Below are 14,757 nucleotides of genomic sequence, written 5' to 3'. Positions count from 1 at the left end.
GACTCCAACTCCCACATCCCCCAGCCAGCACAGTCAACTGTCTGGGATGAAGGGGGTTGTAGTCCAACAGCACTGGGAGGGCACACATTCCCAATCACTGTGATAGAGGTTTATAAAAATATAAATATGAATGGATAGGAAAGGAAAGGTATCACCTCCCTTTCATTGTTAAAGAACTCAGGGTACAATTCCCAGAATGGTTTAACAATCATTCTTCCCAGGGAACTCTGCGATTTGTAGCTCTGTGAGAGGAATAAGGGGCCTCTATAACAATTCTTTGTTTTGCCAACAAAGGTCCATATACTTAAAGCCATGGTTTTCCCAGTAGTGATGTATGGAAGTGAGAGCTGGACCATAAAGAAGGCTGATCGCCGAAGAATTGATGCTTTTGAATTATGGTGCTGGAGAAGACTCTTGAGAGTCCCATGGACTGCAAGAAGATCAAACGCATCCATTCTTAAGGAAATCAGCCCTGAGTGCTCACTGGAAGGACAGATCGTGAAGCTGAGGCTCCAGTACTTTGGCCACCTCATGAGAAGAGAAAACTCCCTGGAGAAGGCACTGATGCTGGGAAAGATGGAGGGCACAAGGAGAAGGGGGCGACAGAGGACGAGATGGTTGGATAGTGTTTTCGAGGTTACCAGCATGAATTTGACCAAACTGCGGGAGGTAGTGGAGGACAGAGGTGCCTGGCGTGCTCTGGTCCATGGGGTCACGAAGAGTCGAACACGACTAAACGACTAAACAACAAATAACAATTCTCAGCACCCTTAACAAACTAAAGTTCCCAATATTCTTTTGGGGAAGCCATAGCTGCTAAAGTGGTATCATGCGCTTTAAATGTATGGGGCAGGTGAGGCCTGTATGGTAGCTTCTACCAGCTACATGGGAGAACAAGAGAAGAGTGTATGAACTTGAGGTTTGTACTGGGCTTCCTTACACCTCTAGCACAGAGAAATGAACACATGCAAACTTGCCTTGTGAAGATCAGAGACACTATGAAGATTGCTAGCTTTATACAGCCCATTCCTTTGGCCCTTATCCAAAACCCCAAAGCCTTCAGGATTCCAGGTAATATCTGTGCCTCAGTGGGAAAATAAAACAAACTAGCGCATGAGCAACATACTGTGAAAGTCATGGAAGCCACATTAGTGCATATGCTCAGCCACCTGCCTCTCCAAACACTGATGATTCATCTTGTCCCACTGGTTTCAGCTGTATTGATCAAATGTGAGCGTCTCTCTCTTTCTCTCTCTCTCGTCAGACTGAAGAAAGGATGCCTTTCTTTGGAAACGCCTGGTGTGGCTTTGGATGAAGGGTCCCTGGGTATAGAAAACCCTGCTAAGCCCATTGGATTTTCTTCCTTTTTGCCAGGACCTGTGACTAACCTGGGTGGCCACAGTCACTCTGCTATTTGGGAACAGTCTAGCTCCAGGTTTAGGGAGCCCTCCTTGTCCCCTCCTATATGGCTCTTCCCCAAGTTTTTATTTTTTTTAAACACCCAGTATTGTCTGTTTCGACTGACAGATGATCTCCAAGACAGGGATAGAAAACCTCAGATATAGGGCCAAGTATGTACTTACATTTATTGCTCCACCCACATTTGCCTCTGGCCCCACCCACTACAATCATGTGGCTCCCAGGTGGTTGCCTAGAGGGGAAATGCAGCTCTCAAGGCAGTAAAATGTTCCCAACCCCTGCTCTGAAGTGAGTCAGAGACCTTGCTCACTATCTCCCTTTTTTGCTGGAGACACTATATCCTTTGTATGGTGTTCTGCATGCCCAGTGCATGCTCTGCCACTGATTCACTATGAGGGTGCAATGGAACAACCACACCACTTTTTCCCACTTGTTTGGAATAACATCATGATGTTAAAAATGAGCTGCCCCACCCTGGGAGGCATTCACATTGAGGCTTTCTGCTTCAGATCTCACTGCAAACTGTTGAACTGCTCAGTCATACATATGAATGTTGCTGAGGGGAGAGAAAAAGAGATTCTGTTTGCATTTAAAGCAGAATCCACCACATTCACACTTTCTGGAACGATACATGAACCAAAACACAGCCGTTGTTCTAAATTTGCACTTCTCTGAATTTTGCAATGTAGCTCTCCTACAAAGCAAGGGTACAAAAATGTATTGTGTTAGGGGGAAATGCTTTGCAAAAATGTGCATATTACTCAAAACTGCATGCAAACATGTGCATGGTAGGATAAATTTGAACTAAAATGCTGAATAATTTTCATGAAGGATTTTTTAAAAATGCAAATTGATTTGGAAATGTGGAAAGCAAAGCTTAATATTGGGGGGTGGGAGCAAGAAATTGAGAGAAAGCATAATTGACAGATTTCCCCAACCCTAGTCGCGCATCAGATCGGACTATACTTAAACACGCATATAAAAAACTATTATAGGTTGCTGTCAGCATTCTATGGAAACCCCACTGCATAGCTCAAGACGAATTGGGCATCTTCCATGTCTTTGATCTTGTGCTTACAACTTCATAGATACTAGAATAATTTTTCATACTATTAAAAAAAAAAAACACCCACCAAGAAAAACATGCCATGCCGGGAAAATCTTATCCATTCTCTTTTTGCTTCATGTGACCAGAATCAATAATTCCACCGATCGATTGTGGACATAAATTCAAAGCATTAATTTACATTGAGTACTTTAACCTAATAAAAAAGCAACAACTGAATTTGCCAAAATTGATTTCCCTTTTGTTTTCAAGAGGGGGATGGAATCTCGAGGTCTGTGTGGAAAACAAAGCATCAATAAGTTGTAGCATGCAAAAGCAGTTAATTATCAGTAAATATCAGAAAGTGAAGAACTAAGCAAGAAGAAAATGTGTTATTCTTGGGTTGGAGAAATTTCACATATTATGTAAGGGGCTGAGTAAGAAAATTGTTCCTTTACTCAATCCTTCATTCAGGGACAGGCAGAAGATAGATTCAGGACTACTGGTAGATCTTTGGTTTTTTGCAAAGGTTCCTGAAACCCAGTCCTTTAACAATGTTATTTATATTTAATTCAAATATTATAGGTAATGGTAAAATACCCCTGGACGGTTAAGTCTAGTCAAAGGTGACTATAGGGTTGCGGTGCTCATCTTGCTTTCAGGCTGAGGGAGCAGACATTTTTCTACAGATAGCTTTCTGAGTCATGTGGCCAGCAGGACTAAACCGCTTCTGGGGCAACGGGACACCGTGACGTAAACCAGAGCACACAGAAACAGCGTTTACCTTCCCTATTTATCTACTTGCACTGATATGCTTTCAAACTGCTAGGTTGGCAGGAGCTGGGACCGAGCAAAAGGAGCTCACCCAGTTGTGCGGATCTGAACTGCCAACCTTCTGATCAGCAAGCCCAAGAGGCTCAGTGGTTTAGACCACAGCATGACATAAGGGCAAAGTACAGTCAAAATTTAAGCCATGAAATATCTCCCAATTACAACCAAAACAACAATAAAAACAAAATACATAAGAACATTGCAAGCTCCATATTACCCACACTGGCAGCTGCTCTCAGCCTTGCTTGGAGATGTGGGATTGAACCTGGGACCTTTGGCATGGAAAGAAGTTCTACCACTGTGCTTTACCCTGTCTTCAAGCATCTGTGTGGATGCACAAATTTCTTAATTAATTCCTTGCAGTGTTGCAAAAATATGATGGGCACGTATCTAGTATAAGACAAGGAGTGTATATTTTAATAAAGTGCTTTTAATTTTCTGACAGTAAACATACCATTTTCTTGTAGTCACACGTGTTCCTCATTTAGGAGACCTTCAGGAGGCAACCCTACTAGATCATAACTGAGGGCTCAGTAGGATTGGTCAAGCTGGTTGCTGTAGAATATGTCTTGATGGAAGTTAACCCACAGACCAAAAGAGACACAAGCAAATGCCCTAATAATCTGAAGCCCAGCTTCCCAATTACAGATATTCGTTCCTGCATTAGTTATCTTGCATACTAATAGCAAACTCATTCTCCAAGTGAGAATCATCCATGCATAGGAGAGAAGTAGCAGCATGTTTGGAAGCCCAAGATTTGCAGAAATGCAAAACAAAAGAATCCTTAAGAGAGGAAAATCCCAAAACACTCCAGGCACAATCAGACTATTGTAGAGTGGGAAATGGAAAACTAAGGGCGAGGGGAATGAAATGGAGTATCCTGAAGGAATGGCTGTCTACTCGGCTAGCTGGCCCCTTTTATAGGAGCACTCTATGCTGCAACATTTTGTTGAATTTAGCTACAAAGAACTATCATATTTTCCAACCATGATATTAAGATCTATTCAAGTAAGGCAATAGATGATGGAAGCAATCTTAAAAGACAAATCCTACGCAGTGGAAAAAGCACTGTCAGGTTTTTGAAAATATGCAGATGAAGAAAGGGGGGGGCACAGTCTATTGGCATAAAGATAATAAAAAAGCTTATGGCTTACCAATACAATCATTTTACTAAGTTGCTGACTTTACTGTAAAATGCTAGCATTTTATATCCAGTTCCTCAATTGACTGACATGTAATTATAATTTTACTAGGTTAAAACTTCTTGAAGAACTCTCAATTGCATTCAAGTCATTGCTTCAGCAAAGGGAGAGGCCAAATGCTACGAGTATATGAAATGTAAGGGTTGATCATTTATTTAAGTTGTGCAAATTGCCTGGAATGTGAAAATTTCAATGGCAATCATATTTTGTGTGCAAAACTCGTGTCCTCACATTTTGCCGCAATGGTTTAAAAGCCTTTACATTAGCCAGTACTTCCGTTGTGGACTAAAGCAGAACATTAAGAGTGCTACACTTAAAAAGCACGTTGACCTTGCTATTACTTTATGAAAATGTATTGTTACTGTAATTTTGTACTTATTAGCTTTTTATCCTTCTTAATAGTCACACTGAAAGCAGCAACTAGGTTCACACAAGCACATTTGAAACAAATGGGGTTTGTACATGACTGGTAGTTGAGCCAGACCACTGGTCCATCTAAGCCAAATACTGTGTACTCCTACTGAGAGCTGTTCTTCAAGGTCTGAGTTTCTGAGACTCAAGGTCCATGCAACTTCATATGGATGCAGACAACTTTCAAGTAACCTGGTCACAAGCCATTGAGGGCAGCCGTCCTTAACCTAATGCCCTCCAGATGTTTTAGAGTATAATACTGATCTGCCCTGGCCAGCAGCCAGTGGTCAGAAATGACATAAGTTCTATTCCAAAACATCTGGAGGGCACCAGATTGGGGAAAGGCTGGTTTAAGGTGTGTAAATCAGCCCTTTAAATTGAACCCCAAACCATATAGGCAACTAATGAAACTAGTACGGAACTGAAGCCCACCTGACCTCCACAAACAACCTAGAAGGCTTTCTGTAGTAACTGAAGTTTCTGAACAGTCTTTAAAGGTAGCCCCACACAAAATGCACTGCAGTAATTTAGCCTGGATATAACCAGAATGTGTGCAAGTGAAGCCCCTCAATGACCACCCATTCCTCCTGCCCACAAACTACGAACAGTTGACATTATACTTTTACTTGGGCAGGCACAATGGATGTTATTTGCAGGCCCTGTCAAATGACATCTCATCAAACTAAAAGGTCCCTGTGTTTTCCAAACTCTGGTATTATTTAGTGATCACTGAACTTACTTAATCCTTTCATTGCACTTGGGCAAGCAGCTTCCACCTGCAGAAAGAGCCTTTATCCAGCTCTGCCAACAGACGCTGTGCCCAGTGACAAAGCCCTGGCAGGATGTAAAATATTGCCACAGCATGTTGCCCCAGACATCATCTCCCTCAGGGCTGGAGGGGTCCTGATTAATTTGTCTATACTGTTGTGTTCACTCCCCATTTCAGAATAAGAACTAGATCCTTTCTTGCATACCTCTGTGCAGCATTCACACCTAAGCATAGCGTAATGCTAATCCAAAATAAGAAAGACCACCTCAGCCAGCACTTCATCTACCAATGAAGATCAGAAATATAAAGGGATCCCGTTGCTTCAGAAGGATAGAAAGGAGCACACTGGGCGATTTCGTCTTACTTTATTTTGCACAGCACCACAGTCACTTGTGTTTAGATTTTGCAATTATATATATAATAAATGTTGGGCTGGCTTTTGTGTTGCAAACATCAAAAAGCTAAGCCTGATTTTGCTACTGGGAACATTTAAATATTGTGTGAATTATTTGCTTTGTGGACTACGAACTGTTGCTGATAGATACGAGTTGTTGTGGGAGGGGGTTTGGGGGAGGTAAATAAAATGCCTGCGGCTGAGAGAGAAGGTGTATAATCCAGCCCATTCCCTTCATGTTAAGTTGTCTATTTGCAGGAAGCTTTTAATACGGAGAGGCGTTTATAAAAACAAAAAGCATACTTTTTGCACAACCTTTAGTTTGTAGTTTGTACAGCCTGTTTACCACCTACTTCTGCTTCTGCCTAAGAGATACCTAGGAACTGATAGATCAAAAGCCCAAACGGGACCATGTTCACACATACAAAAAGATAATTCCTCTTATAGTCAATTACTCTAGCAGTAAATGTTATCTAAGCCACTGTATAGAGGGGGGGGGGACTACAAGATGGAGTGGGTTGAAGAGAGAGAGAGAAAAAACAAAACAAATTAAAAGTATATTTCTCCTCTGGTCATTTTAATTCATTTTGGTTTTCCACGATCATATAAAGTAGGAAACAACAATAATACAACAACAGAATAATCAAGTTTGTTTTTTTGTCAAAGCATATAAAACATATGAAAGCTAAAAGCCCCAGCACAAACTTCAGAAGAACAAGGACTGAGTAAAATTTTGCTCAAGAAATGCAGAAAAAGCGTAAAATACAAGTGCACAAAAATATTGGAATGCATAAAATAAAAAACTACACATTAGGTAAAGCATTGTAAAATATACAGGTTTGCAAAAATTGAAACTGGCGGGAAGATTTTGGGGGGAAGGGGTATAATGAATACACAGACAGTGTCAATAACACTGGAAGACAGAGAAGGGGGGGAAATGGCAGTTTTAAACTGAGCTTCAATTCCCAATTTTACGTCTTCACTTTCTTGGCATCCTTTTTTCCAGAGCTTTCTATGGCAGAGTCTGCTTTTCTTTTTTGTGACTGGAAAAAAAAGGTGGGAAGGGAGAGAAGTTGTCACATTTTTGTCCATCATAACAATGCTTGATGCAGAATGTATATAAAGGTAATGAAATCCAATAGACCATGAGGTTGCCGGTTAAAATAACAACAGATCCTAGATTTCTCTGGATTTCATCCATATAAATTCAAAAGCAATCTAACAGAGGCATTGAAAGAAGATTCAGGATAAGACTGATAAGGCAAGGAGTGGCTAACTTGGTGCGTTACAGATTTGTTGAACTGCAACTCAAATCAACAAGAATACTGACCATGCTAGCTGATCAGAAATATACACCATTCTGTTTTATTGTTACAGATGCTGCTGCTATGTCATATGTGGTTATGCTTGTTAAATAGCATTTGCCATTGACTGGGAAATGAAAGATCCATCAAGAATTCAGTTTCTAGGTATCAGTGGTCTAAGAAGCACTAAGGAAAGTCACATTAAACCACCTGTGCTAGGAAAGGTAAATGTAAAGGATGACACAGGGGGTTGCCCCTGTCATTCTACTTTCCTATTATCTACCCTTGTGGAAACCAGTGTGTTAGAGAACTGAGGATAAGCCTTCATCAGTACTCCCGTTTCTGACTCTAGCATTTTTGTTTTGTCATGCTGTAGCTAGACAGAAGTGCCAGGAATGTGGGAAGGAGGGGATACAAAAGCACAGCTCTATCTCTTCTGAACTTTCCCACCCTGACAGGTACATTGGGCTCAATGGTCTACAACTGCAGCAAGCTTAAAAATCACCAGGAAGGCCTCCCCCAACCTCCACTTGTCTTATTGTCACCAAGTGGAACAGAGGAGGGGAGCTGGAGCAAAAGAAGTGGGATAGGAAAGTGGCACATGCACAGAGCTTTCCTCCCCCCATAAAACACTCCATAGCAGTAGTCAGCAGTTGGTTTTCTCAGAAACCATGAAGGTTTCCTCCAAGTAGACCAAGTTTACACAGAAGCCACCAATATGACCTTCATCTATTCCCTTTCTGAAAGCAAGGGACCTGAAAGCAAGCTGTGGCCTGTTGTCATAACAGCAGGTCTCTTTCTGGCAAAGGAAAAGGAGAAGGAAACCTCTAAGCACGCTGTGCTATGATTTGTTTCTACCTCAATAACTACAGTACTTTCAAAGTAAGCTACTATTATAGTTCATCTACAAAGCCTGAACCACATACTTTAGAGACTGTCTCTTCATGCATCCAAGGTGGGAAACCTGTGACCCTCCAGATATTTTTGGGAAGTCCAACTCCTGTCACCCCAAGTCATCATGGCCATCTTAAGGGCCACAGGTTTCCCAGGCCCAATTCAGTTAACATCTATTCTGTGTAATCTGAACATCTGCCACTAAAATCGGGGACCCTGGAAGTGAGGAATTATTCCACCTTGTTTTCATTCCAGAAGGACTGTAAACCCTCTCTACTCATCCTTTGGACTTCCTAAAGTGACTTTTCTCACTCATCTGCTGGTTATTTATGTTTTTAAAATCCTATTTATTTTTTAAGTATTGTTTTATGTTATTCTCTGCATTCTAAGCTACTTTGAAAACATGTTGGAAAAGTGCAACATAAGTATTTTAAATGTTTGGAAGGGGTGCTGATGATTGATTACCGCTGGAGCTTTTGTTCCCCGCTTTTTCTTTTCAGCTCTTTCCTTTTCCTCAATTTCCATATTTTCTTTTTCAATGAGTGATATGAGTGTATTGCAGCGTCTCTGGAGTTCCTGAGAAATAAGATTAATATATGTGTGTATATATATCAAATTCTGTGACAACCTAGCCAAACATACAGAGACATTAAGCAAGCAAGACATTCAGAGGAGAAGGTGCAGATCACTCATACCTGTCAAAATTCTAAAATGACACCCACAAAGTCCTTTTAAAATGTGTTTCATGTTAGCAAAACATATTGTTGATTGTAGCTTTAGGGTGCAGTACAGAGTAATTAAAATCAATGGGTATTTAATAATAAAATTCAATGGGATGTTGACTTTTTCTCTAATTATGTCCTATGAGATTCTACAGCAACTTAGAAAGAGAAGAGCTTTGCACTTTAGACTTGCCGAGCTGGCTCATCTAAAACAAACTGCAATAAAAGCATGACTAACACCTAAATGCACATGAAAATGTGCTCTATGGCATGCAGAATGTTTTCAAAAAGTGCATGCATGCAAACACACACAGAGAAAGAAAATTCCGTTATCATTCATTTTATGGCAGCCTTTTTACCTTTTCACTCAGTTCCATATAAAACACAGTATCTCTTAAAATAATTAATATAAAATAATTCAGAAACCTTCTGAAAGAGCACTTCAAATCATCCTGCAACACTTAATTTATATCCAGTTTCAAGATACTGCTAAAATAAATTGAGATTGTGTTTTAAAAAATGGGCTGATTCCACCGCCACTGTGGTATAGTTATTAAATTTAGATACCCAGATTCAAATAATCAGTCATTAAGTTCACTGAGTGGCCATGGTCCAGTCACTCTCTCTCAACCTAACCTACCTCACAGGGCTACTGCAAGGAAAACAATGGGGGTGGTAGTGAGCTCCTTGAAGCAAAGGCATATACATGTAATATGGAAATAAATTTTAAAACAATTAAGAGTACAACTGCTGTTCACTACTTCTGGAATCGTTTTGGGATGAAGCATGTTCATAGAAATTTAAATTATGTATAAATAAATAAAATTTTCAGCCTGTTTTGGAGTACAGTACAAACACACATGTCAGAGACTGCCTCCAGGTCCCAGCTCACCGAAGACCAACGCTAGCCAGCAGAACTGTACAAAAGTCTTTATTGAAGCTTAGTTTCCATTTTCAAGCCCTAGCGTGCGTCTCTACGTCTAGACCCTAGACCAGCGAAGCCTCGTCTGAGTCTCCGCCCCCTGTACACCAGTTTAAGACTCTAGCCTTACTCCACCTTCTTCGTTTCTCCTTCCGCCTCTGGGTCCTACTACCCCCCGGGGTGCCTTCCTTCCTGGACGCCTCGGAGGCGGACCCCTCGGACTCCTCCCCCTCTCTTCGGCGGGCTTTGGGACCCGGCTCCCTCTCCGGGCTGCTCATTGCGCCACCCTCTTGTACATTTGAACTTGGCGCGCGCGCGCTGCCTCTGACCTTCCTTTTGACCGTTTCCTCGCTCTCTGATGCAGGCGTGGCTAACCCTGACTCATGTCCTTCCGCTGACGGAAAGCTGCCTGCTGCCGATGCTTGGGACTCCTCCCCCTTACTGCTCTCCGGTGGGGAAGCTGGTCCCGATTTCCAACTGCTGCTTTCTGAGTCCCCTCTGGCCCCTCCTTCCTGTGGTGTTCCCTCTGGCAACCCCCTAGCTCTGACCACGGGAGCCCCTTTCTGTGAATCCTCTGATTCGCTGGAGAGACTTAGAGACCTCGGACGGCTATCATCGCTGACCTCTCCCTCGGATTCCTCTCCCTCGGTCTCTAATTCCTCCCTTTCCTGTCCCTCTGCTCCTGAACCCCTGACATCCATCCCCCCCTCGAAGCCCCCCCTTCCCCCCTCCCCTCCTTCCGGTGTGGGTACTGGGTGCTCCGTCGTAGCGGGGGTGCGTGCAGGATACAGTTCGTCCCCCATGTACTCGTCGACGTCGCTCTCCTCTGCTTCCATCTCTCTGCCTCCTTGCTCGAACCCCACGTCTTCCCCCAACACGTCCATGTCCGTCTCGCCCCCGTTCCCCTCTGCGGGTGATGCCTGCCAAGGACCCCCCAGCCACTTACTGCGCCACTGCTCCTCTGGTCGATCGTCCCACCAATAAGAACGGTCTGAGGCAGACCCCGGTGGCGAACCCTCCGGGGAGCTTGTGACTGGGGCCTGTTCCTCGTCCGAGGCGAACCCCTGGAAAGTGCTGGCTGAAAGTGTGGGTGTGAAGAGCCAGTCGTCGAAATACTCGGCGGGCATGGGCCTGTGTGGGAAGAGGGCATGAAACTCCTCTTTGAGCAGAGGCTCCTCCAAGGCATAGTCCGGTACCCAGCTGTTGGCACTGGCCGGGGTACCCTCTCTGGCTAGGAGATATTCTACTCCCTCTTCCCCCCATCTCGAGTCTAAAATCTCTGTGACCTCGTTGATGTGTCCCCTTCTTGGCGACCCCCCCTTTCTGGGCCCTTCTCTGAGCGGGTCTGGTGCTGTGTCTGGCTCCTGAAATCTATGAGGTGCTTTGTAGGGCGTGAGCACCGATCTATGGAACACCGGATGCATTCTGGAACCCTCCGGAAGAGCCAACCGGAAAGCCACTGGATTGACCTGTGCCTGGACTTGGTAAGGTCCTAGCTGCTTATGTCCTAGCTTCTTCTTCGCTAACGATCTGGTCGGCACTGCTTGCGCTGCTAACCAGACCCAGTCTCCCACCTGTATGTCTTCCCCAACTCTTCTGTGTCTGTCGGCCTGCACTTTGTATGCTTGCTTTGCTAGTTCTAACTGCCTCCTAAGCTGTTCGTGAACTTCCTGCAACTCCGACGCTAAGGCTTCCGCTGCCATTGGCTCCCCCTCCCCCACTCTCTCTAAACCCGGGAAGGTTCTGGGATGCCTCCCGTTGTTGGCGAAGAACGGCGTCACCCCCGTCGACACGTGCTTCGTATTGTTGTAAGCGAACTCGGCGAGTGGCAGGTAGTCCACCCATGTCGTGGGCTGCTGATTGGCGTAGCATCTCAGGTACTGCTGCATGATGGCGTTGACCCTCTCCGCTTGTCCGTTGGTCTGTGGGTGTCTCGCCGACGCTAAATTGACTTTGACGTTCAGGATGCCCATCAGCTTCTGCCAGAAGTTCGAGATGAACTGTCGCCCCCGGTCGGAGAGAATAGACCGTGGCAGACCGTGGACTTTGAACACGTGGTCTATGAACAGTTTGGCGGTCTGCTCTGCCGTGGCTACCTTCGCACACGGAATGAAGTGTGCCATTTTGGTAAACATGTCCACCACCACTAGCACTGCTGTCTTTCCCCTCGAACTGGGCAGATCCGTGACGAAGTCCAGGGCCACCCTCTCCCACGGTTCAGACGGTGTCTGCAGCGGTTCCAGCAGTCCCGCCGGCGGTTTGTGAACTGACTTGGCCCTTTGGCAGGTGTCACATCTCGAGACGTAATCCGCTACTTCCCCCCGCATCTTGGGCCACCAAAAGTCTCTGGCTACTAGTTCGACAGTCTTTTCTTTGCCAAAGTGCCCGGCGGTGGGAGCGTCGTGTAGCTGCTGCAGTACCCTTGCGCGGAGGTCGTCTCCCGGCACGTAGAGTGCTCCCTTGTGGAGGAGCAACCCATCTCGTATCTGGAACTCGTCGGCCTTCGCTGTGCCCCTATGCACCTCCTCCATCTTGGCCTGTGCGAAGGGGTCTTCCCGCAGCGCGCGACGTACGTCGTCCAGGTCCACGGTTGCCGACGCGCATGCCCACGCTTCCGGTGCGAAAATGTGTTTGGCCGCCGACGGTGCCGCCTCCTCAAGGTATTGCGGCTTTCTGGACAATGCATCCGCCATCACGTTGTTGTCGCCTGGAATGTACTCTATCTTGAAGTCGAAGTCCGCGAAGAACTCTGCCCATCTAATGTGTCTCTGGTTGAGGAACCTAGCCGTGCGCCAGTACTCCAGATTCTTGTGGTCCGTGTGGACCTGCACTGTGTGTCTGGCTCCGATAAGGAAGTGCCGCCATGCCTTGAACGCTGCATGGATGGCTAGCAACTCCCTGTCCCAGATGGTATAATTCTGCTCCGACTTGCTGAGCTTCCTCGAGTAGAAGGCGCACGGCCTCCAGTCCCCCTGCTGGTCTTGTTGCAACAGGACAGCTCCCACGGCTCTGTCTGAGGCGTCTGTCTCCACCCTCATGGGTCTGCTGGGATTCACATGCAGCAGCTGCTCTTCGGACGCGAAGAGACGCTTGAGTTTCTGAAAGGACTGCTCCGCTTGCTCCGTCCAGATGAATTTCTTCTTGGAGCTGAGCGTGTCGGTGATGGCCGCTGTCTGCATGGCAAATCCCTTGATGAACTTGCGGTAAAAGTTGGCAAAGCCGACAAACCGCTGGACTTCCTTCCGATTGCGTGGGCTTTTCCAGTCTAAAACTGCACGAACCTTGGCGCTGTCCATGGCGAGCCCCTTGTCCGACAACTTGTAGCCCAGGAAATCCACCTCCGTCATGTCGAACTGGCACTTCTCTAGCTTGGCGTACAGCCTGTGCTCCTTCAGTCTCTGCAGAACTTCCCTGACATCCCTCTCGTGCGCCTCTCGCGATTCTGAAAAAATCAGGATGTCGTCCAGGAAGCATACGCACTTCTTGTAAAGGAGTCCCGCCAGCACATGATGCATAAAGGCTTGGAAACAGTGAGAGCCATTTTGTAATCCGAAGGGCATAACTCTGTATTCGTAGGTGCCCAGTGGCATGAACATGGCCGTCTTCCACTCGTCGCCTTCGCGCATGCGAATCAGGTTGTACGCCCCACGTAGATCCAACTTGGTGAAAACGCGTCCTTTCCTCACCGTCGCGAGCAGGTCGTCTATCTTGGGCATGGGGAAGGCTGAGGGCTTGGTTTTCGAGTTTAAAATTCGATAGTCCACCACCAGCCTCTTTTGGGGCGTGTCCCGTTTCTTCACAAAGAATACTGGACTGCCTCCCACAGCTTTTGACTCCCGGATGAACCCACGCTTCAAATTGTGATCTATGAACTCCCTGAGTTCCTGCAGTTCATCCTCAGACATGGAGTACAGTTTCCCAGTTGGCAGCGTCGCCCCCGGCAGGAGGTCAATCTTGCAGTCATAGGGTCTGTGAGGAGGTAGCTTGTCCGCCTCCTTCTCGCAGAATACCTCCAAAAACTCCGCATACTTGAGGGGTACTGCTTGCAGCGTGCCCAACTGTAGCTGCGGGTCTTCCTCTTCCCCTTCTGGGCTGGGTATAATGCAGTGTTCCGCACAGTAGGAGGAGCCAAAAGTCAGTTGGCGCTGGTACCAAGCCAATGCTGGGCTGTGCCTGTGCAGCCAACTCATGCCTAATACTACAGGCGTGTCCGACAGTTGGGTGACATTGAAGCTGATGACCTCCCGGTGATTCCCAATTTGCATCACCATCGGCGGCGTCTGCTGTACCACCTGCCCCCCTAGCAGTTCCCTGCCATCCACCGTGACAACCTTCAGGGGCAGCGTGGCTGGCAGTAGCGCTACGTTGTGTTGTTGAATGAACTCCAGTCCTATAAAGTCTGCATTACTGCCAGAGTCAATTGTAATAGGCACTTCTAAGGTGAGTCCATTGGGCAGCTGGAGCGATGCGGTGAGCTGCACCACTGGTTTGGGCGGGAGGGGGTCTGTGGGTTGCAAAATCTCTGGGGACTTCCTCACTGACTCGTCTGGCTGGGCCCCAGTGCCTCCTTTTCCAGCCAGACTCCGTCGTTTCCCTGCTGTGGTTCTCTCTGCTGAGTTGTTTCCAATACTGTCACTGAAGCTGCAGTGTGCTTGTGGAGCCTCTGGGGACACTCTTTCGCCATGTGCTGTCCACTATCACATATATAGCACTTCCTGTTCCCTCTAGGCAGCTTCGGTTTGACTGCTCCCGGTGTTAAGGCTCTGGTAGCTGAGTGAGCCCTAGCACCGCCAATCTCCATCGGCTCTTCGCCCCCTCCCTGTGGAGGCGTGGACTGCGCACGC

General features: G+C 46.1%; 1 protein-coding gene across 2 annotated transcripts in view; it reads right to left on the bottom strand.

Annotated features, from left to right (window-relative positions):
- Nucleotides 1-6,627: 6,627 nt before the first annotated feature.
- The window catches only part of SMARCA1 (SNF2 related chromatin remodeling ATPase 1), a 55,036-nt gene continuing 46,906 nt past the window's right edge, over nt 6,628-14,757 (bottom strand). For both annotated transcript variants that reach the window (XM_028714667.2, XM_028714666.2), the window contains exons 23-24: nt 8,735-8,845; nt 6,628-7,114 (exon numbers count right to left, since the gene is read on the bottom strand). In XM_028714667.2, coding sequence (XP_028570500.2) covers nt 7,043-7,114; nt 8,735-8,845 — 183 coding nt within the window. In that variant the 3' untranslated portion in view covers nt 6,628-7,042. The remainder of the gene's footprint in view (nt 7,115-8,734; nt 8,846-14,757) is intronic.

Source organism: Podarcis muralis, chromosome Z (genome assembly GCF_964188315.1).
Source record: "Podarcis muralis chromosome Z, rPodMur119.hap1.1, whole genome shotgun sequence".
Lineage (NCBI taxonomy): Eukaryota > Metazoa > Chordata > Lepidosauria > Squamata > Lacertidae > Podarcis > Podarcis muralis.
The sequence above is the reverse complement of the archived record's forward strand: the minus strand, read 5'-3'. Positions and strand labels throughout refer to the sequence as shown.